The sequence below is a fragment of the Leptodactylus fuscus genome, chromosome 7, assembly GCF_031893055.1.
Source record: "Leptodactylus fuscus isolate aLepFus1 chromosome 7, aLepFus1.hap2, whole genome shotgun sequence".
Classification (NCBI taxonomy): Eukaryota; Metazoa; Chordata; class Amphibia; order Anura; family Leptodactylidae; genus Leptodactylus; species Leptodactylus fuscus.
The window spans coordinates 5476536-5501736 of record NC_134271.1 but is presented as its reverse complement, the minus strand read 5'-3'; the positions used below and the strand labels follow the sequence as shown (position 1 = coordinate 5501736).

General features: G+C 44.4%; 1 protein-coding gene across 1 annotated transcript in view; it reads right to left on the bottom strand.

The window, feature by feature from the left end:
* Nucleotides 1–25201, bottom strand: part of METTL15 (methyltransferase 15, mitochondrial 12S rRNA N4-cytidine) — a 107416-nt gene that overhangs the window by 43710 nt on the left and 38505 nt on the right. The window contains exon 2 of the mRNA XM_075280855.1: nucleotides 13609–13745. Coding sequence (XP_075136956.1) covers nucleotides 13609–13745 — 137 coding nt within the window. The remainder of the gene's footprint in view (nucleotides 1–13608; nucleotides 13746–25201) is intronic.

The window sequence follows — 25201 nt, the reverse complement described above, 5'->3', positions numbered from 1 at the left end:
AATGTTCAAGAATCAGTGACGAAGTTGAAGTTACGCCGGGGATGGATATTTCAGCAAGACAATGATCCAAAACACCGCTCCAAATCCTCAGGCATTCATGCAGAGGAACAATTACAATGTTCTGGAATGGCCATCCCAGTCCCCAGACCTGAATATCATTGAACATCTGTGGGATGATTGGAAGCGGGCTGTCCATGCTCGGCGACCATCTAACTTAACTGAACTTGAATTGTTTGTCCAAAATACCTTTATCCAGGATCCAGGAACTGATTAAAAGCTACAGGAAGCGACTAGAGGCTGTTATCTTTGCAAAAGGAGGATCTACTAAATATTAATGTCACTTTTCTGTTGAGGTGCCCATACTTTTGCACCGGTCAAATTTTGGTTTAATGCATATTGCGCATTTTCTGTTAGTACAATAAACCTCATTTCAATCCTGAAATATTACTGTGTCCATCAGTTATTAGATATATCAAACTGAAATGGCTGTTGCAAACACCAAAATATTTAGAACTAAAAATGATTAAGATTAATAGGGGTGCCCAAACTTTTTCATAGGACTGTATCTCCTATCTATCTATCTATCTATCTATCTATCTATCTATCTATCTCCTATCTATCTATCTATCTATCTATCTATCTATCTCCTATCTATCTATCTATCTATCTCCTATCTATCTATCTATCTATCTATCTCCTATCTATCTATCTATCTATCTATCTATCTATCTATCTCCTATCAATCTATCTCCTATCTATCTATCTCCTATCTATCTATCTATTTATCTATCTATCTATCTATCTATCTATCTATCTATCTATCTATCTATCTATCCATCTCCTATCCATCTATCTATTTATCTATCTATCTATCTATCTATCTATCTATCTATCTATCTATCTATCTATCTCTTATACTGTGAGGTCCTTTCTATTAGACACCGGTGTATCCCGTGCAGGTCTTTATTCCTCCGCACCGATATTTGCGTTAACAAAATAATTGATTCCTATTAATGTTATACAGAGTTCACAAGACAAATGAAAGTCAAATTAAAGTATAATGGCAGGTGAAGTCCCAGCGGAAAAAGTTGCAGAAGCTTTAGATTATTCTGTGATCAGCGCAACGGACTTTAGCTATTTTTACCAATCCTCTTCCAGTGTTTCCAAACAGCTCTTTAAGCAGGACTTTTCACCACTTCGACCTCCTTACATCATGTAATAGCTGCTGCTCTACGGATTTTGGCACAGTTGGAATTTTTTCTTCCGTCATTCCTGAGCAATCAGTGCTGTTCGTTTTGGTGTCTGATATAGCGTTTAGTCTCCGTACTGTCAGGAGGGCGGGGTCAGACAGAAGCAGACAACGGGTGTGATTCTGAGCTCTGACACCGGCTGCGTCTGATTATTACTCTGAGTCACATCCTCCTGTCTGACACCGCCCACCTGACAGTACACAGCTTAAACAGCATGGCAGGCACCAAATCTAACTGCGCCTGTTGCTCAGGAATGGTGGGGGCTATGATTGCTCCACTGATTCCAAGCTATTAACAGATGATAAGAACTAGAATTGGTAGAGGTGGTTAAAGGTCCTTTTTAAGGCAATTCAACACAGGGTCGACTTTGCAGTGGTATAAGACCCACCCCATGTTCGAGGACGTGAAAGGTCTCCTTTAAGGGGCTGTCTGGTTGGCTAAGTTCATTAGTCTAGCTTAGCCGTTATCTCTGTCCTAACCATGATGGAGAAGGGGACTGGCCCAGCTAATGAACAGAACCGGACAGCCTTCCCCCTTCAAACACGCCACCAAGACTAGTGTCAGAATCAGGGTTGTGGAGTCGGAGTTCCAGAGTCGGGGACGGTTTTGTGTAGAGCTCAAAATGGAAAAAGTTACTGACTCGAGCTTCGGAATAAAACAATTATTATATTATACAATTATTGGTATTGTATCGTTATTTTGATGTATAGCTTGCACTTTTACTCCCAATGAAAATCAATCGCGAGTGTTTTTTCCTGAATCATCGGAGATTTGCTTTTCATGCCATTTAGGAAGGAGATGGAGTCAGAGTTGGACTGGGGGGAAAAATGGAGTTTGGAATTAACAAATTTGGTCTACCGACACTGCAGACCTGGACTGCGGACCAGGAGAGGGGCCTACGAGTGGGTCAACGTTTCTGTATTCATAACGGAAGTATATTGATACATTTTATCCATTTAGATTTGGACAAGAACCAAATAACTTAGTGAATAAAGTTGGCGTTACGTTCTTGTAACTTGGCCAGCCATCTCCGAGCCTCGTGTACGTACCGACAGCTCCCATTATTGTCGCCGTAAGCGTACTGTGCTGTAAACATCTTTATCCTGTAAGACCTTTCGCCCAGACAGGTTACGTTTCACGAGCTACCGATAAAAGCATCAACATTTGCCGTACGAGACAAAGGCTTTAAGAGTACGTTGCGGATCCCAATGGTTGGTAGCGGAGCTGGATGAGCCTTGGTTCACAGCGATCACCTCCTACACAATGACCACATCAGCCAGAGAGCGCGATGCATTGAGACAGACTTGTGCTTGTTATACTGTATGTCCCCATCCAGATCTACAAACAAGTTATCCGGCTTCTCGGCAATTTCTTAGGCTTGATGAATGAGTTCCTGTGTGCGTTGAGTTGATTAATTAGAAAACTAGGGTGACTCAGAAAATCCAATAGCACTGCACAGATATCCAGCATACTAATGTGGTCAGTTGTCTATGAGGGAGGATGCCTACAGCATAAATTATCAGCGGGGAACATCTCATCTCATTTTAATATGTGAACACTCAATGTATCACTCCGGCTACAAATAGTATGCACATACAGGTAGGCACGAACCATCTCATCTACAGCTCATGACATGACAAAACGCATCGTGAATTATACATCACAATGCCGACCCCTAGCCTCTCATGTGCTAACAACTTCACACGAGGAAATGGACAGCCTTATAGCAAGTGATAGCAAACAAGATTTAGAGCCAGTCACCTACCCAGGGTGGCCAAGAAGATTGGCGAGATTGCCGGCTGTGGATTCCGCTGTTTAGCAAAAATGTATTTCTTCCCGTCTGAGAGAGTGCAACAAAAATATCAGATATATAAAAAGATACAGATTATCCACCCTAAAAGGAATCCGTCAGATCTATCTGGGAAACCGAACCACCCATAGGTCATTATGGACCAATGGTGTGGGGTTCCATGTAGCCCTCTCCACATGGGCCATGGCCAAACTGAAGAAATACAAGTTGCTTAATCATCATGGGCCAATGGTGCGGGGTCCCATGTAGCCCTCTCCACATGGGCCATTGCCAAACTGAAGAAATACAAGTTTCCCAATCATTATGGACCAATGGTGTGGGGTCCCATGTAGCCCTCTCCACATGGGCCATGGCCAAACTGAAGAAATACAAGTGGCTTAATCATTATGGACCAATGGTGTGGGGTCCCATGTAGCCCTCTCCATATGGGCCATGTCCAAACTGAAGGAATACAATTGGCTTAATCATTATGGACCAATGGTGTGGGGTCCCATGTAGCCCTCTCCACATGGGCCATGGCCAAACTGAAGAAATACAAGTGGCTTAATCATTATGGACCAATGGTGTGGGGTCCCATGTAGCCCTCTCCATATGGGCCATGTCCAAACTGAAGGAATACAATTGGCTTAATCATTATGGACCAATGGTGTGGGGTCCCATGTAGCCCTCTCCACATGGCCCATGTCCAAACTGAAGACATACAAGTTGCTTAATCATTATGGACCAATGGTGTGGGGTCCCATGTAGCCCTCTCCACATGGGCCATGGCCAAACTGAAGAAATACAAGTGGCTTAATCATTATGGACCAATGGTGTGGGGTCCCATGTAGCCCTCTCCATATGGGCCATGTCCAAACTGAAGGAATACAATTGGCTTAATCATTATGGACCAATGGTGTGGGGTCCCATGTAGCCCTCTCCACATGGCCCATGTCCAAACTGAAGAAATACAAGTTGCTTAATCATTATGGACCAATGGTGTGGGGTCCCATGTAGCCCTCTCCACATGGCCCATGTCGAAACTGAAGAAATACAAGTTGCTTAATCATTATGGACCAATGGTGTGGGGTCCCATGTAGCCCTCTCCACATGGGCCACGGCCAAACTGAAGAAATACAAGTGGCTTAATCATTATGGACCAATGGTGTGGGGTCCCATGTAGCCCTCTCCACATAGGCTATGGCTTTTTTCGCTCCTTACTTACTTTTGTAAGTCTCCATATGCCTGTGAAGGTGATCTCTCCTTAAGGAGTGATAATATTCCCAGAACCTATGTAGAGTTGAGTCAGGAGAGTCTCCTTGGACTCATCTCTGGTGTCGCGTAAGTTTAAGGGGGCGTTCACACTTGCACCCGTGTCCACCTGCCAGTCTCCATCCTATGAGTTCTCTCGCAGCACTGGGGCAGGTCCCAGCGCTCAAACAGCACTGGGGGCGTCCCCAATGCTGTGAGAGAACCCTCCAGCGCCGTCTCCATCTTCTTCAGGAACGAGTCTTCTTCATGTCTTCTTCCGGGGGTTGGCTTCAAACTTCTAGGCCTCGGGCAAAGCCAACTGCGCATGCCCGCCAGCCACAAGAAAATGGCCGCTTACACATTAATGTAAGCTGCCATTTTATTGTGGCCGGCAGGCATGCGCAGTCGGCTGCCCGAGGTCTAGAAATTTGAAGCCACCGCCGGAAGAAGACCCGTTTCTAAAGAAGATGGAGGTGGCGCTGGAGAGTTCTCTGGCAGCATTGGGGACGCCCCCAGTGCTGCGAGAGAACTCATTTGCATACCGATAAAAACTGGAATTTCAAGCGAATGGCGGCGCAGAGAAGACAACGAAAGGTAGGAGAAGAATAACCTTTCTTAAAATGAGAAAAAAAAATGTGATTGAATGATAGGATCCCTTTAATTTGCCCCCTTTTATTTCTTTCCCATCCGTTGCTGCTTCATTCTCCCGGGCAGTGAACGTGTTAAACCTAAGAGAGACAAAAATCAGCGGCAGAAGTGTAAAATATGGGACTCGGCAGGATTCATTAATTCCTGTTTCTGGGCCATGATTTCTGATACTATGCATTGTCTCCTGTGTGTAGGCTCTGCGTAGGCTCCTTAGCCTTAAAAGTTTGCAATGATATTGGTTAATTGGTAGCTATCGTGCCCCTTTCTTGCCTCTCCTTCCAGTGGGCGTGAAAGGGTTTATTTGTATTAGACATTGCTACTGACAGAAATCTATCCGTGTTCTCCTACAATCTCAGCCGCAATTCCCAAGTCAGAGGCTTCCCCAGAAAGCTCGTCAAAGGATTCCTACCCACGCACTGCATAGATAACAAGACCTGACCCATTTTTTCCTTGTTAAAGTAATAGTGCCGATATTAAAAATGCATCGAAAAAAAAAAAAAAAAACCCTCCTTGTGAGTCTGCAGACAATTATCCGAGCCCCTGCACATGGCCGGGCGGCTGTCCTGACATTTGTACTGGCACGAGGTTCTCCTTTCTGCCCCGGGGCCGATTGACATCGCTGCCTCAGCCAACCCCTTGTTAAATCGTCGGATTTTGTCACAAATCCTGGATCATTATGCGCGGATGATCTGAAAAAACATTTGTGGTTTCTAAACATTAGACCCTGGTGTTACGTAAAAAAAAAAAAACAAGGAGGGGGATCCAGAGAGCCGGAACGTAGGCGAAGTAAATCGTTGTGAATATTAATGATGGACTCATGGAAGGACATCAATGATGAACATGTTATTAGAATGTCCTAAGAGAGGACCTGTCAACGGGTCTAAGACATCCATCATCTAATCGGCGCTGTCACCCTCTGTTTATCTAAATCTGTTCAGCTATTCCAACGATATAAGCCCTGGACTAGTATACCAAAGCAAATAGGGGTTGAGTATCGAAGTGGGGGCTGTGTGTCATGCAATGGCACCCACTTGGCTTGACCATAATTTGCATCAACAATAAGAGGCCTTATATCTGTGGAATAGCTGAACAGATTTTGATTAAAAAAAACAAAAATTCCCAAAATGCTCAGGGTTACAACACTGATCAAATGATGTATGTCTTTGGGGGCTTCTCAGATTTGGTAACAGGTTCTCGCCAGGGGGTTAATCCAGTACTTGTAATTTAATCCCTATCCAATGGACAGAGAATATCCGTCTGATTGATGGGGTCCAATCACTAATCATGATATCTGGGGTTCCTTTCCCCCATGGAGTGGCAGTTCCAGTATGCCTAATGCCACTCCTTTAATTCTCAATGGGCCAGAGATATTTGACGCTGTACTTGGCCATTCCCAGCAGTGCCATAGACATGGCCGGCCTCTCCATTCTTGTGCCGATGGGGACCCAGCTGACATCACTTCCTGTGTTCCGCTATTGGCTGAAGCTCAATCTCACAGACTTCCTGTTCTTCCCGCCCCTTCGTGCATTCTGCATTTAGTAATGGTTCAGGGCTGGACACAAACGGGTCCAAATGGGGCACAATACTGATAATACACACACCCACCATAATGTGAGGCTGGCTCATAGAATATTAGTGACGCCCAAACTTTTCTGCCCCGCACCTGTATCGATACACCCCACTAGGTCCTGCTACTAACAGGGCATAGTGGAATCCTGTAAAAATAGATTAACTACAATCAGGTATCATTTATCTGACACGTAATATTTTGTCCAGGATTCACACGTTTGCAACCCACGACAAATGTCTTGCGAGTCCCTTTACTAAAGTCAAAAACAATTTACCACTGGTTGAGAGAAACATGGTTGGCCGGTACTAATGGGGTGTATGTATAAAGGTGCTGGACTGTGCACCATGCATTATGATGTGAATAGCACCTAATACCATGGGCATGTTCTGCACTTGTCTATTCCCCAATCATACGCCATTTGGGCCTGTCTGCATCCTGCAGTGAACCATTGCTTCATCTCATTTCACTGATATCCTACTGCTGTGATCCCTTTATTCTCGGTCCCAGAGATCAGACCTAGATATTGTCTGACTACAAAGTGAAGTCGTCTTGATAGTGATAGGTCAGAACTCGACAAGATTGGAATACCCCTTTAAGTGCAGCAAACAATGGAATAAGCTCGTTGACACCTAGCAGGGAACACATCCTTATTCACAGCACTGCAGACCTAGTAAATATATTCTTCCAGCCATAAACACTACAGCGAAGGACGTTCCTATAAATCCAAGCCATTCTCCGGCTCGGTGATTGATCTGCTTTAATTAGATTGACATTTGGCTGCAGGTAATGTAGGCATATCCTAACCATGCATAGGAAATACATATAGTTTTAAGATAACAATGTCTAGTTCTGAAGCGCCTTTGGCAATACATAGTTTTCCATGACCCCTTACTATTTTATGTATGCAAAAAGCAGCTCATTGCTTAGGACAGCAAAACAGAAATAGCTCAGGAAAGTAACACTTTCAAGGAAGAGGTTCTCTGCAGACACAAAGAAATGCGCAGAGCAAGTGAGCGATGGTCGAGGTGCCCCAGCCCTACGTGGGTGGCTGCCAGCGGAAGAACCAGGAGAGACAAGAAGGTAGACACAATATCCCCGGCTTAACTTTCGTGATGAATTTCCCTATTGCTCAGCTGCTGCAGAACACGCAGTCAGAATCTACAGACATGAAAAGTTTTACACTACAAATAGGATATTCTGCTCTACCCCATCCCGCTCTACCCCAACCTGCTCTGCCCCATCCCGCTCTGCCCCATCTCGCTCTACCCCATCCTGCTCTGCCCCATCCTGCTCTGCCCCATCCCGCTCTACCAGATCCTGCTCTGCTCCATCCTGCTCTACTCCATCCCGCTCTACCAGATCCTGCTCTACTCCATCCTGCTCTACCAGATCCTGCTCTACTCCATCCTGCTCTACCAGATCCTGCTCTGCCCCATCCCGCTCTACCAGATCCTGCTCTGCTCCATCCTGCTCTACTCCATCCCGCTCTACCAGATCCTGCTCTACTCCATCCTGCTCTACCAGATCCCGCTCTACCCCATCCTGCTCTACTCCATCCTGCTCTACTCCATCCCGCTCTACCAGATCCTGCTCTACCAGATCCTGCTCTACTCCAACCCACTCTTACCCAATCCTGCTCCACCACATCCTGCTCTACCCCATCCTGCTCTACCAGATCCTGCTCTACTCCATCCCGCTCTACTCCATCCCGCTCTACCCCATCCCGCTCTACCCGATCCTGCTCTACTCCATCCCGCTCTACCCCATCCCGCTCTACCCGATCCTGCTCTACTCCATCCCGCTCTACCCTATCCTGCTCTACCAGATCCTGCTCTACTCCATCCCGCTCTACCCCATCCTGCTATACCACATCCCGCTCTACCCCATCCTGCTCTACCAGATCCTGCTCTACTCCATCCCGCTCTACCCCATCTCGCTCTACCAGATCCTGCTCTACTCCATCCTGCTCTACCCCATCCCGCTCCACCACATCCTGTGCACCACGTTCCCACCCCGAACATGTCTGTTTTAGTACATACTCCTACTCCCAATAACAATTTTGCCAGTAACTCTGCATTGTGCCGCTCCTCTGTTATTCTATGTATATTTATGAATTATCTGACAACTGGGTGTTACCATTCCCCTTGTCTAAGGGGTTTGTTGTCAACTTTTTACCCAATTTGTAAACCCTTTGAAAAGGAGTCTGTCACCAGAATCGGTGTTTTCTACCTCCCATTGAAAACAAAGGAAGGCAGATTCAGGGACGACTCCTCCCCTAAATCGCTGGCTGCGACGTACCAGATCCCTTCCGCTAAAGCACAGGTAGTGATGTCCCACTTCCTTTGCCGAATTTGCCGGAAGACAACAATGGTCCAGAAGGATCAGATCATACTGGGGGGCACCGGAGCACCAGGGAAAGGTAGTAGGTTTTTTTTTTTCTTACCTCTCTAGGCCTATTTAAAAAATAAAAATTTTGTCCAGACAACTCCTTTAAGTGAAGATAACGCAAATGTTAACAATATTTTTAAAAAAAATAAAAAAAAATTCTCTCCAAATAAACACAGTAATACTTAGTCATCAGGTATAATCTGCAAATATCTAACCAGCAGAGTCACCTCGTAACATCTTCGACCCGGTCTATCCTACAAATGTTAATTTGACGTGGTCTTGCCGCCATCAATATATAAATTATCGGACCTTTTCCCATAAATTCTTGGCCAGTGCTCGCTCCTACGTGGCCACTGCCCCTATGTGCTAAGTTCGCACTATTTAATTAGGCAAAAAAAAAGTGTAAATCAGAACAAAATGAGTTTGACCCTGTAAGCCATTTTCTACAATCAATAGGGTTTCCCATCGTGATGGATGACATCACATTCAACCTCAAAGCTGTGACTTGGCTGTACCGCGTTCCCGCACCATTAATCACAATGAATGTACCGGCCGGCTTAATGTGATCTGTCATTATAAAACGGTGCGCTGTGCGCCGACGGGGGGGACGTGGTCGCCCTTACACAACATTAAAATGTACATCAACGTCGACATAAGGCTTTACAACGCCGCCTATTACTTAGGGGCAGGAAACGCGTCTCGGACTGTCGGCTCTTCTGTTACAACGATAACTTTTTTCAAAAAATTGATACAAATGGACAATTCAAAAACATTTAAACACAAAAATATACAAGAAAATGCATTTGGTATTTTAAGAGAAAAAAAAATGGAACCAAATGCTAAAAACTAAAAACATGTTGTTTTCATGAGAGTCTTGTTATTTTCTCTAAACTTGGAAATGGTGAGCAAAGTGCGCGCATTGGATCTGTGTCGTAGCCATATGGTGATTACTTTCTCTAAGACTTGGACGCCTTTATTTGTGTTTTCTTTAGGGAAAAGGAATAGATGAGAAATGCATTTAAGTAACGGGCAATCGGTGGAGTCAGGATGGAGGGAATTTAAAGATACTACTGTCTCCCCATATCTAAAAGGGGGTGTCCAATTTATATAAACTTATCGCCCCGATTCACAAAGTTCTCCACAACCCTGCACCTCTTTCACTTCCTCTTTCATCCCCGTCTACCATCCTATCTATGTTCTCTGTCCTGCCAATGACCTGAGACTCCTACTACAATCTTCAAGACTTCTCCTGAGATGCACCAGTGCTCTAGAATGCTCTACCCCAGACAATCAGCCAACACTCAACTACTAAAGTTATTATCTATCCAGTGAACAAATGATAAAAGGAATATTCTGGAAATAACAAGTCCAACTTTGCTTTACCTGGAGACTGGTAAAAAGTGGTTATAACTCAGACGCCTGGACCCATATCGAAAGGTTTATCCTACTACAATCTTCAAGACTTCTCCTGAGATGCACCAGTGCTCTAGAATGCTCTACCCCAGACAATCAGACAACACCCAACTACTAAAGTTATTATCTATCCAGTGAACAAATAAAGGAATATTCTGGAAATAACAAGTCCAAGTCCAACTTTGCTTTACCTGGAGACTGGTACAAATTGGTTATACCTCAGACGCCTGGACCCATATCGAAAGGTTTATCCTACTACAATCTTCAAGACTTCTCCTGAGATGCACCAGTGCTTTAGAATACTCTACCCCAGACAATCAGACAACACCCAACTACTAAAGTTATTATCTATCCAGTGAACAAATAAAGGAATATTCTGGAAATAACAAGTCCAAGTCCAACTTTGCTTTACCTGGAGACTGGTAAAAATTGGTTATATCTCAGACGCCTGTACCCTATCGAAAGGTTTATCCTACTACAATCTTCAAGACTTCTCCTGAGATGCACCAGTGCTCTAGAATGCTCTACCCCAGACAATCAGACAACACCCAACTATTAAAGTTATTATCTATCCAGTGAACAAATGATAAAAGGAATATTCTGGAAATAAGTCCAAGTCCAACTTTGCTTTACCTGGAGACTGGTACAAATTGGTTATACCTCAGACGCCTGGACCCATATCGAAAGGTTTACAGCTATGAGTGACGATTGACTGTTGAAGATGTCACGTCAAAACTGTCATGGTAATCGGTCCTAGTTTTGTTGCATCAGATCGCTTGTGATATCACACAAAGATATACAGTAACCAATTGATCTTTATATTATGTAATAAATCACCATTGCCAACTTAGGAATCTTTAAATGGTCACTAATGTTTCAAGAAATTCTGAATTAATCAATAGTACAAGCAAATAGAAGGCATTTTTTATGCCATTTTCTCCACTCTCCCTCCCTACTAAAGTGCAATCTCTTATTAATTCAGTTTTGGTCTCCCAAGGTAGACTGCAAAGGTCAAGGAATAGAGAAGACAATGGCAGATAGAAACAAAGTAATGTAGTTGCTGCTAAACTGAAAGTTTCTATCTAATCCCAAGTGCTTTATTCATATCAGTAGTGTGAAGAGAGTTTGGGAGCAGAATCTCCTGTTTCCTCTATGGCCAGTGTATTGAAGACATCATAGTTGTTAGTTTTCATGTATTAGCTCAGGGAAAACCAAAAATTAAACAGGAAAAGGCTTCATACATAGGATACAAGTTATATAATGACCAGAGAGATAAAGTTATCTATTATGTGCACACATGGTCCTGTGATCCTGAAATGTGACTGGCCACTATACAGAGCACGGAGCCAACTACTTCTGAATCAGAGCATAAAAAGTGGCCATAAACACTAAGTCAGCCCCCTACGATCACATAAGGATAATCCATAAATAACAAAATTCTGGCCAACCCCTTTAAGTCGACTGTAAATGCCCCACTCGTGGTTGGATAATATAAATGTGGGCAATAGACGTGGGCTTCCTAAGCTTTCCTATAGAGGGTCTGTGTCCTATGTAACAGACTCCAAGACGTTTCTATTGTCCCATAGACTAAGGACACGATTCGTTTTTTTCAAAGTAGCGAGAAAAATAATGCAGCCGTGCAACTGGGAAAGTGGCATTTCGGCAAAATGCAGCCCCGAAATGAGGAAATCCATAGAATCTTTGTTTGCAGAGCACATGGCTTACAGGACAAACGCTGGAAGAAAAGAGCAGAGACAAGCTGGGAGTAATGGACCTCATTGTAAAGTACAAAGTGTTATTTGCTGCAAATCCTTTATCAGCCTCCAGTCAAATGTCACACAAATCTCACACGACGGGGTAAATGCTCACACTAACAAGAATGTACTTTATACTTCTGAAAATGGTGTTAAATTCAGGACTTGCAATAAAAGCTCAGTAAATGCTTCACTGGCCTGAAACAAATAAACATATGTACAGAGAAAAGCCTTTTGCAGTTCGGAGAAAGCAATGTCACCCTGCCTCGCCGCGCCGCGCGCTTCACACCGCTAATGTCTAGGTTTTAGGGTCGGATATGACTTTTCAGACAATAGACCGGACTTGGACCCATCAAACTATAGGAAGAATAACCCAGTCCAAGATCAATAGAAGATCTGTCTAGACCAGAGGTTCCCAAACTTTTTTTTTGGTAGACCATTTTCTAAATTTTACAGGTTTCGGTGGATTCCCTGCTGCTACATTTCTACCAAATTTCCAAAACTTGTCAAAAAATGTGAAGATTAGATCTAACGATGGTCCTGTCGAGTCTCCCGTGGACCCCTGGGTGTCCACCTGGACCACTTTGGAAATCACTGGTCTAGACCATATGGCCAAGTGTTGATGCAGATGGGAACCAAAAATAGGCATTGTAAGTCATGGTAAATTTGCATAAGGAAGTCGTAAGAAGTCTTCAACGTTCTTACATTGGTTTACGTTGGTACGGCTAAGTTGACATAATGGAACCTGTTCCTACTATTGGTGGCCTATACTTAGAATGGATTATCAATATTATATCTGAAGGAAATCCGACACAGATCAGCTGTACAAGGACAGGAAGGCTCGCTGTAAAAACCCTAGGGGAGGTTTTTGGTACTGCAGTGCTGCCCTACTGAAGACACCCCCGACCCCAACCAATCTAATAACAATGGGGTATCCTAAGTATCAATGAACAAAAATGTGAATTAACAAATTAATGTCAATTCCATCAACATTCGGTGTGACCTTTGCCCTTTGCCTTCCATCAGTTTTTCTCGGTACTTGCAGATGGTTTTTGGCAGAGCTGGGCAGGGAAGTTGTTCCCGCCGCCATCTTGGAGAGCTAAGTAGGCTTGCTCCAATCCATCTGTCTCTTCATGTCATCCCAGACAGACTGGATGATGTTGAGATCAGGGCTCTGCGGGGGCCGGATCATCACTTCCAGGACTCCTCCTCCGAAGAGCAAAGGTCACACCAAATATTGATGGGATTTACATTTCTCTTTCCTTCCTTCGTTTCATTTTGTTAATGAACAGAAAGTCACGATTAACCCTTCTAGTTCGGAAACCTTTACTTTGCACCATCTTATCCATGCCTACAACTTTGGCACAGTTAAATGGAAATCAAAACATCCTAGAGTCATAATCTATAAATTACTGCATGTTGTATACAAAATTTTCTATTTTACAGTATTTGGCAATGAGGATATAGAAAGAGAAGAACGCTTAGAAATGTTCTAGATTTGGTGCAGTGGAAGTAAAACTATGGCTGATGAAATATTGCACTTACCCATCACAGCAGGACAGACGCTGAGCTATTGAATACGCAGCAGGGTCTCTGTCTAGCGCTAATACTTTAATATTAGGAGCCTGCTTCAGAATTGATGTGGTGTGACCTCCTGCCCCAAAAGTCAGATCCAATATAGTCTAGACCAGGCACAAGAAAAAAAAAACAAAACAGGAAATCAGAATATAAGACGAGCCGTAGATTACACAATTAAATATTTGAGGATTCTCCGCCATTCATTTACACCTGGGATAAGATTGTGTGTACACGGGATTAGTCCCTCATTTATACCCAGCGTTAGTATGTAAAGCAAAGCGCCCAAACTTGACGGCTATACAAAATATGCAAGATTTTTGGCAGAATTTGCAAGAGCTTCTGACGAAACCTCCAATGCAGATGTGAATGTAGGGAATGGAAGGGAATTCTGGGACATCTACTGATGACCTCTTAGGATCATCCTCTTCTTAGGATAGGTCAACAATATACAATTGGTGAGGGTTCGACAGCCGTGACCCCAATCAGTATATGATTGGTGAGGGTTCGACAGTCAGGATCCCCAATCAATATACAATTGGTGAGGGTTCGAAAGCCAGGACCCCAAATCAGTATATGATTGGTGAGGGTTCGACAGTCAGGACCCCCAATCAATACACAATTGGTGAGGGTTCGACAGCCGGGACCCCCAATCAGTATAGAATTGGTGAGGGTTCGACAGCCAGGACCCCCAATTAGTATATGATTGGTGAGGGTTCAAGAGTCGGGATCCCCAATAAATATACAATTGGTGAGGGTTCGACAGCCGGGACCCCCAATCAGTATATGATTGGTGAGGGTTCGACAGTCAGGACCCCCAATCAATATACAATTGGTGAGGGTTCGACAGCCAGGACCCCCAATTAGTATATGATTGGTGAGGGTTCAAGAGTCGGGATCCCCAATAAATATACAATTGGTGAGGGTTCGACAGCCGGGACCCCCAATCAGTATATGATTGGTGAGGGTTCGACAGTCAGGACCCCCAATCAATATACAATTGGTGAGGGTTCGAAAGCCAGAACCTCCAACCAATATAGGATTGGTGAGGGTTCGACAGTCAGGACCCTCAATCAATATACAATTGGTGAGGGTTCGATAGCCAGGACTCCCAATCAGTATATGATTGGTGAGAGTTCGACAGCCAGGACCCCTAACCAATATACAATTGGTGAGGGTCTGACAGCCACTAGTGTCAACTCTCCATTGTTCCAGTTCGTCGGAGGACCAGAACGATATATGGGCAGAAATACGGAGCATGACGGAGCTCATACAGAACTTTACCCCATAGAAACATTTTAGGACCAAACCCTCTGTCCAAACAAAACCACCCAACAGTGGAGAATCCATCATGCCCATCTATTGTGCGAGCTCATCGACGTCCCGTAAAGAGTCACTGTTGTATTTCCATGAAGACAAAGCCATGTTGGGTTTAGATGCGTTCCTCAAACATGGCGGCTCGAGAACCTCAACCCCTGCGATCTGCATTCCCCGCGATTCAGATAAGAACTTTCTCTTCAAAAATAAGTTTCATTTTTAGAAAAGCTCCACGTAAAAAAACTACGGGAACAAAAACAAAAGTAGAAAGACTCCCACACCTCTTCAAAGCATGGAAAACACGACTTCTGAAAATGTTGCCTTGCGATCAAGTTCAATTCTTTTTAATCAGATATAAGTAAATCACATTATTCCTCCATGTCCCCGCAAATAACAGAAAGGAATGTCACAATGGTTATATATAGCGTGACTCACACTCCTTTAGTTAAGTTATGATTTTCTGACAGATTTACCCAGAGGAATTTTACAATCCATTTACGATGGTGCATAACAAAAAAAATATTCCCAGTTCCCTTCTGGGTTCAGCTGTTTAACTCAAAATTTATAGCAGGTAAAATATGGAAACCTCAAACAAATCCAGTCAAACAATTTCTAGGAGGGTAAAAGGAACTTATCGAGTTAGGGGATGGGATTGGTAGCACAGGAAGCAGCGACGCCATAAGTAGCAGACGGTCCAGGCAAAGTGACTTATTGCCAGCACTCGGACTCTAAGACACGTGACCCAGTAGACTTCCCCCAGCCATGCACCTGCACAGGGAGTCTGAGGCTACAAGGTGCAGCAGTGCTCAATTTCTTTGTCTAGAGGTCCCAGTTGCAGCATCCCCAGGGTCGCAACACCACTCTATTCATTTACATTAACAAAGGAGTCATAGGACAACATGGTGATCTTGGGTCGCATGATGGAAGGACTGGGCGATATGCTGGGTTCTGGTGACCCTAAAACCTTAAAAAATTGGTTAGTGTCACCAGAACCAGCAAATCATCCCAGCCCTGCAGATACATAGGTTACCGTCACCAGACCCAGCATATCTATCTGCAGGACTGAGGTGATATGCTGGTTCTGGTGACAGTAACCTATCTGCAGGACTGGGGTGATATGCTGGGTCTGGTGACAGTAACCTATCTATCTGCAGGGCTGGGGTGATATGCTGGTTCTAGTGACAGTAACCTATCTATCTGCAGGGCTGGGGTGATATGCTGGGTCTGGTGACAGTAACCTATCTATCTGCAGGGCTGGGGTGATATGCTGGTTCTGGTGACAGTAACCTATCTATCTGCAGGGCTGGGGTGATATGCTGGTTCTAGTGACAGTAACCTATCTATCTGCAGGGCTGGGGTGATATGCTGGTTCTGGTGACAGTAGCCTATCTATCTGCAGGGCTGGGGTGATATGCTGGTTCTGGTGACAGTAACCTATCTATCTGCAGGACTGGGGTGATATGCTGGTTCTGGTGACAGTAACCTATCTATCTATCTGCAGGACTGGGGTGATATACTGGTTCTGGTGACAGTAACCTATGTATCTGCAGGGCTGGGGTGATATGCTGGTTCTGGTGACAGTAACTTTTCTATCTGCAGGGCTGGGGTGATATGCTGGTTCTGGTGACAGTAACCTATCTGCAGGGCTGGGGTGATATGTTGGTTCTGTTGACAGTAACCTATCTGCAGGGCTGGGGTGATATGCTGGTTCTGGTGACAGTAACTTATCTATCTGCAGGACTGGGGTGATATGCTGGTTCTGGTGACAGTAACCTATCTATCTGCAGGGCTGGGGTGATATGCTGGTTCTGGTGACAGTAACTTATCTATCTGCAGGGCTGGGGTGATATGCTGGTTCTGGTGACAGTAACCTATCTATCTGCAGGACTGGGGTGATATGCTGGTTCTGGTGACACTAACCTATCTATCTGCAGGACTGGGGTGATATGCTGGTTCTGGTGACAGTAACCTATCTATCTGCGGGGCTGGGGTGATATGCTGGTTCTGGTAATAGTAACCTATCTATCTGCAGGGCTGGGGTGATATGCTGGGTCTGGTGACAGTAACCTATCTATCTGCAGGGCTGGGGTGATATGCTGGTTCTAGTGACAGTAACCTATCTATCTGCAGGGCTGGGGTGATATGCTGGGTCTGGTGACAGTAACCTATCTATCTGCAGGGCTGGGGTGATATGCTGGTTCTGGTGACAGTAACCTATCTATCTGCAGGGCTGGGGTGATATGCTGGTTCTAGTGACAGTAACCTATCTATCTGCAGGGCTGGGGTGATATGCTGGTTCTGGTGACAGTAGCCTATCTATCTGCAGGGCTGGGGTGATATGCTGGTTCTGGTGACAGTAACCTATCTATCTGCAGGACTGGGGTGATATGCTGGTTCTGGTGACAGTAACCTATCTATCTATCTGCAGGACTGGGGTGATATACTGGTTCTGGTGACAGTAACCTATGTATCTGCAGGGCTGGGGTGATATGCTGGTTCTGGTGACAGTAACTTTTCTATCTGCAGGGCTGGGGTGATATGCTGGTTCTGGTGACAGTAACCTATCTGCAGGGCTGGGGTGATATGTTGGTTCTGTTGACAGTAACCTATCTGCAGGGCTGGGGTGATATGCTGGTTCTGGTGACAGTAACTTATCTATCTGCAGGACTGGGGTGATATGCTGGTTCTGGTGACAGTAACCTATCTATCTGCAGGGCTGGGGTGATATGCTGGTTCTGGTGACAGTAACTTATCTATCTGCAGGGCTGGGGTGATATGCTGGTTCTGGTGACAGTAACCTATCTATCTGCAGGACTGGGGTGATATGCTGGTTCTGGTGACACTAACCTATCTATCTGCAGGACTGGGGTGATATGCTGGTTCTGGTGACAGTAACCTATCTATCTGCGGGGCTGGGGTGATATGCTGGTTCTGGTAATAGTAACCTATCTATCTGCAGGGCTGGGGTGATATGCTGGGTCTGGTGACAGTAACCTATCTATCTGCAGGGCTGGGGTGATATGCTGGTTCTGGTGACAGTAACCTATCTGCAGGGCTGGGGTGATATGCTGGTTCTGTTGACAGTAACCTATCTATCTGCAGGGCTGGGGTGATATGCTGGTTCTGGTGACAGTAATCTATCTATCTGCAGGGCTGGGGTGATATGCTGGTTCTGGTGACAGTAACCTATCTATCTGCAGGACTGGGGTGATATGCTGGTTCTGGTGACAGTAACCTATCTATCTGCGGGGCTGGGGTGATATGCTGGTTCTGGTAATAGTAACCTATCTATCTGCAGGGCTGGGGTGATATGCTGGTTCTGGTGACAGTAACCTATCTGCAGGGCTGGGGTGATATGCTGAGTCTGGTAACAGTAACCTATCTATCTGCAGGGCTGGGGTGATATGCTGGTTCTGGTGACAGTAACCTATCTATCTGCAGGGCTGGGGTGATATGCTGGTCTGGTGCCAGTAACCTATCTATCTGCAGGGCTGGGGTGATATGCTGGATCTGGTGACAGTAACCTATCTATCTGCAGGGCTGGGGTGATATGCTGGTTCTGTTGACAGTAACCTATCTATCTGCAGGGCTGGGGTGATATGCTGGTTCTGGTGACAGTAACCTATCTATCTGCAGGGCTGGGGTGATATGCTGGTTCTGGTGACAGTAATCTATCTATCTGCAGGGCTGGGGTGATATGCTGGTTCTGGTGACAGTAACCTATCTATCTGCAGGACTGGGGTGATATGCTGGTTCTGGTGACAGTAACCTATCTATCTGCAGGACTGGGGTGATATGCTGGTTCTGGTGACAGTAACCTATCTATCTGCGGGGCTGGGGTGATATGCTGGTTCTGGTAATAGTAACCTATCTATCTGCAGGGCTGGGGTGATATGCTGGTTCTGGTGACAGTAACCTATCTGCAGGGCTGGGGTGATATGCTGAGTCTGGTTACAGTAACCTATCTATCTGCAGGGCTGGGGTGATATGCTGGTTCTGGTGACAGTAACCTATCTATCTGCAGGGCTGGGGTGATATGCTGGTCTGGTGCCAGTAACCTATCTATCTGCAGGGCTGGGGTGATATGCTGGATCTGGTGACAGTAACCTATCTATCTGCAGGGCTGGGGTGATATGCTGGTTCTGGTGACAGTAACCTATCTATCTGCAGGGCTGGGGTGATATACTGGTTCTGGTGGCAGTAACCTATCTATCTGCAGGACTGGGGTGATATGCTGGTTCTGGTGACAGTAACCTATCTATCTGCAGGACTGGGGAGATATGCTGGTTCTGGTGACACTAACCAATGAGGTTTTTTTTTTTTTGATGGCCTACACAAAGTACTTTGCAACGTATGAAGTAAGAAACAGATGGCTCTGTACAATACATAGTGGCCAAGCTGAGCAATTACCAATCATTGGAATGAGATGAGTTGCTACCATGTACATTTGCTTCCAGCTCCACACACTGGACACTAGTCCCAGTAGGACAGCTCATTGGCTCCGTGCCCAGCTGTTGCCCCCCAAACCCCAAGATCAGATATTATGATGCTCAAAAAAATCTAATAAAAAATGTTGCAAAAAATTATAATAAGTAAACGAATGAGTAGTACATTTTGTAAGCAGAATTTTAAAGCGCCCCCAAGAAAACTACAGACAAAGCTATCCGATTTGCAAATGCAAAAATATACAACGGTGACCGTAATGGACGGTCTGAAGTTATTAAGTTTAATAGGAAGCAGGACTGTAGAATGTGACTACACCGGGTTTGTTTGTAGTCTGTAAACATGGTGACACATCGCTCCGTTGTATTCTACGCCACAATAAAAATACTTAATTTTGACAACGCTATTAAAAAGTAAAAATTACATAAGACAATTTTTGAACCGTCAAAGCTTTCAAGTTCCCGGCAACAAATCAGAAATTCTTCACTTTTAAAGACTCGCAATTCTGACACTTTTTATTTTAACAGCTTATTTGATGTTATTTACATAGGCCCACAAAACAGATTTACATGATTAATGGTGTAAAAAAAGAAATTCATGTGGTTTTACCACCTGCCCAAAAAGAAAAGTCTTTGTGGGGGAGGAAATAAACTTTGCTATAAAGAAGATGACGATGAATCATGAAATTATAGAAGCACATAAATAAGACGAAGTCATTTAGACGAAGACACTTTGCAAATCATGACCATAATATTAATAGAAGAACGTTCTTTTAATTCAGGAACTTGTTTTTATGACAAGACTGTATGAGAATCTTGGATTTCCCAAAATAATGATTTAAAGAGGACCTATCACCACCACCACCTCTTTGCATCCATCGATGGGCGCCCTTCCACTGATTCCGACACAGTTGGAATTTTTTTTCTAGCCCCTACCATTCCCGAGTAATCATTTTAGTAAGTGTCATGCTCTCTGCTGACAGGTGGGCGGTCCTTGTCTTCCCGCTGCAGCCCAGGACCACCCATTTCACACTAGAGAGCACAATCGGGATGAAATGAACAGAAATGATTGCTCGGGAATGGTGGGGGCTAGAGAAAAAATTCCAAATGCACCAGAATCAATGAAGCGGCGCCTATTGAAGGGTGGGAGTTGGAGGAAGGGATTATATTTCATGGTTTTTGATCTGCATATTACTGCACAAGAGGAACTGAACATACTAACATAGTTTTATGGGAAATGGATCTAAAAAAACTTGTAAGGTTTTGAAATCGCAATGCAATCACTTATTTTTTCCATCTTTACATTTCGGTTATTTGGCTTCTTGGTACACACAATGCTCAATTTTTTTTGTTCAGCTGTAAAAAAAAAAAATTGTACTGTCACGTTCAGAACTGGTAAATTTTCAGCGTCCTGTACACACAGTATTTCGACAGACGGCACTGCCAAATAAATTATTAGTGTATTAGCAGACTGTGTTTATCGCACACAAGGCCAAGGAAAAAGTGCCATTTCAGCACGCAACATTCCAGTTTTTCCATCTGTGACACGGCAAAGTGCTCTGCTAAAGGGTCCTGGGAACGGTCTCCGGGTGAGCAGAGCTGGCAACACGTAAGTGCATGAACGACCATGTCCACTCCTGATCCAGATCAATACTAATGTGTCACTATGTAATGATATGTTGTTATTTTAAAAGACATTTTTAAGTTTTTAAGCAAAATTTTTGTAGAGTTGTCAAATTTTTTATGTTCTTCTTATCTAAATTTTTTAAAAATCAAAAAAATCTTGCAATTCCAACCAAGTCTAAAATATGCGTCCCTTCCTGTTTCTTGGACACGGGCCATAAACACAATGGTCTACATTAGAGCTTACTGACTTCTATGAGTTTTTGGTGACCATTTTTGGGCTTTGTGGAAATACAGCAGCAAAGTGAATAAGAATTTGTTTAATCCTATCCCCACGTTGCAGAAAATGCAGCTTTTTCAAAAACACTGGCTACGTGCATATTTTACCTGCGAAAAAACTGTGTTTCAACATAGAGGCAAAAATTCAGGGGAAAAAAAGCTGTAAAAAGTTGGGTTTTTTTATGTTCTACGTGGGGCCTTAGCCTATAGACTAATAACAGTCAACTATGTAAAAGGGAAAGGGTGTCTGATCACCAGTGGTCCAATTGCATGAATAAGGGGTCCAAAAGTACCCATGTCAAAGAAGCGCAAGTGCGCATGCGCGATCTTGACTCTATTCACCATTGGACTGGTGAAGCCCTATACTTCTCAATCTCCAACAGTCCCACAGAACTGAATGGTTGGTGACCATATATATGCACCACTGCTCCATTCATATGGGGGACTTGGGAATCTCTCTTCTCGAGATCCCATCGGTGGAATCCCCAGTGACTTATCTCCTTCCACCCATACCTGCACGTCAATGCTGTACACAGGACTGTTTTAGTTGCTGAAGTATAACCTTTGAATATTACCCCCAAGGGTTCATATCGGCGTCCTTCTCTCCTTTCCTCTGGTCCACCATGGGACCAAAAGAACAGAAAAACTATCCATAATAACAGGTCCAATGGACCCCAATGACTATGATGGGGTCTGTAGGGTGTCCATTATTTTTTCATTGAGCAGATACAAAAGTTGGGATTGCAGGATGTTTTTTTGTCTGGGATTTCTGATAAGGGAGGACTCACACCTATTGCACAATGGTGGTGGACATGGTTCGGAAACCCCAAAAAGAGTTCAGCAGTTATGGCATGACCTGTTGGTATGTTGGCTCTAGAGATGAGCGAATAGTATTCAAAATGGCTGTTTCGAATACCACGCACCCATAGGAATGAATGGGAGCGGCCGGCGCGCAGGTGGTTAAGCTGCTGGACGCCGGCTGCATTCATTCATTTCTGTGGGTGCGTGGTATTCGAAATACTATTCGCTCAGCTCTAGTTGGCTCATCTTCATAATAGATTCCCTTTAGAAGTTTCTTATACAATCCATGGTCACGAGACTAACGAAACAGATTTTTACGTCATCGTTTTCTTGACCAGCAAAATGTCCACCTTCGACGTGGATACGGGACGGGGCAAATCGAGCCACAGCTGTATTCAGTGTTCTGCTATGATCGATGAATGTATACATTTCCAAGAACTCTACCATACTACGTCAAAAGATATATCCAGCTCATATTTATAGCCTTCCGTTCCCTCATTCGGAGAATCAGCGCCGGCTCCCGGTGACGCGTATTCCAGCGGCCGCCTAGTTAATGGCATCATGCTGGGCACTCCGGTAAAAATCACTAACACTCTACGTCAGCATGACTTAAGAACCGCTGGTTAGTTTTATGGAAAGTCTCCTTTTTATCTTCAGCTGGAATAATATATATTAAAGCAAATATGTCAGCATGTATTTGGTTTCTCGCCTTGTTCTTTGCCCTGACAATGAGCCGGCCCCTGTGAATACATGTACTACAGGATTTAATCAAAGGATTAAGGAGGGCTTTGATCTCGGGCCACCAGTTTCACGTTGGCAAACAGTCAAGATCACATTAAACATGAGACCCAGTAGGTCAAAAGGAGGCCTCACAATCAGATACAGATCCTGACTGTAGATGATGTTAGGTGTCACCGATACACTGTCAATTAGATTATCTGGATACCAAACCTTCGCGCAGTATCGGCTTACAAAATGGATTGGATTCACGACTCTAAAAAGTATTCTAGACGCACGCTCTCTAAACGTGACACTTAAAGGGGTTGTTGTAGAAAAATTTAAAGGGCACGGGGGTGGGGGGGGGGGTCAGAATGGGATAAAATAAATAAAAAATAGAAATGGTATGATACTACAGCCAACTTGGTTTGGGTCGTGCGTCTTCCATTATCTCTGTTCCATGGACTGCCAGACCAGAGAGTCAGGTAAGGCCTCATGCACAGGACTTTTTCTTCGAAAGAAGTCGGACCACCCTGAGATGACATCGGAGCGTCTTCCATTCTTCATTAGTTTCTATGAGGTGATTCCGTCCAGTTCCATCACACCTACTCTACGGTTATAGATTCTATGATTATAGAATTCGGCATTGAAATCCGCTCCAATGGCGCACTAATCAGCGGTCACGTGATCGGAACCACCCTCCAACCCCGGACTGCTTCACCTCTTCCCTCCTGTTCAGATTGCACATGTAAATTACCAGTGCTGTGTTGGCTGCAGACTATAGTAAATACCTATCGAAGGAAGAGTGACCCGTGGGTTGGGGGGATAATTCTGACCAGGGGTGGGAACCAAGCTGGAAACTTTAACTCTCCGGACGACCCCTTTAACTTAAAGGGATTCTCTGGGCAGATTTTTTTTTTTTTTTTTAGAAAGATCTGTTAGTGTTAGTAATGATTCAAGTACACCCATATACCTTTAGCAGAGTTTGGAATGATTTCTGGGTGTCTCTGGTTGCTGCTGGCATCCTCTACCTTTGTTTACATGGTGTAGCTTCCTGCTTTGCAGCTTCCTGTGTAGCTGCTGCACTAGTTCCCTCTCCCCTCCCTCTGTTACACTCTCCCTACCTGTCTCACTAGCTAAACTATCCCATCCATTACGAGCCCTTCCCACCCAATTCCAGTCTCCCTAGTCTAGCTATCCCACACACTACTAGCCCCTCTCATCCTACCCCAGTCTCCCTAGTCTAGCTATCACACCCATTACTAGCCCCTCCCATCCTACCCCAGTCTCCCTAGTCTAGCTATCACACCCATTACTAGCCCCTCCCATCCTACCCCCGTCTCCCTAGTCTAGCTATCCCATTCATTTCGAGCCTTTCCCACCCTACCCCAGTCTCTCTAGTCTAGCTATCCCACCCATTATTAGCCCCTCCCATCCTACCCCAGTCTCCCTAGTCTAGCTATCCCATCCATTACAAGCCCTTCCCACCCTACCCCAGTCTCCCTAGTCTAGCTATCCCACCCATTACTAGCCCCTCCCATCCTACCCCAGTCTCCCTAGTCTAGCTATCCCACCCATTATTAGCCCCTCCCACCCTACCTAAACGATTCCTCTTACTACTAGCAGAGAGGAAGGGAAGGAGGGAAGGAACCGTTCCCGGACACAGGTAGGCTTGATAAGTATTGATGGGGATGGGGCGAGAGTAATGATGACGTTCCATTTTGGAAGCAGTGAAACGGAACATGACTGCTCCAGGAATATGGGTAATTATTGGAGATGAGCGAGTAAATTCGATCAAATACCTCCCCTCCATAGATATTGGTGTTAAAAAAAAAAGGCGCCTGGGAGGGAATATTTTCCATGTTTACCGTGTGGTATTCGACCGAGTACACCAATAACTATGTATAAGAGGTATTCGATTGAATACTACTCACTCATCTCTAGTAATTATAGATTTTTTTTTAATTGATGTAAATTAGAGGGAGGGGTTTAGTTTAGGGATTAAGTCTTAGTTTATCCTGGACAAACCCTTTTAAGGGTGGACACATCTGCAGATTCGTAATTAAGTCCTCCGAGTACAAAAAGGTGGATAAAATACTTAAAATTCAACTTTGATACAATGTGGCAGATTGGAAAAATATTGTGTCCGTCTATGATTTTGAGGATATGCAATCGCCATAGTGACGCACATTTGAAAGTTATAAAGGGAATGATTGTACAATGCATTTAATTTGCATACAGAAGATTTATGCATGATGTTTTCCGTATAAAAGGTTTAAAAAAAGAAAACGAAGTTTAATATTAATTCTGTCCATGGAGTGAAGAGCGAGGACGTCCAGAATTAAGGCTCCGATGAATCACTTGTGCAAAGAAGTGGAATAAAA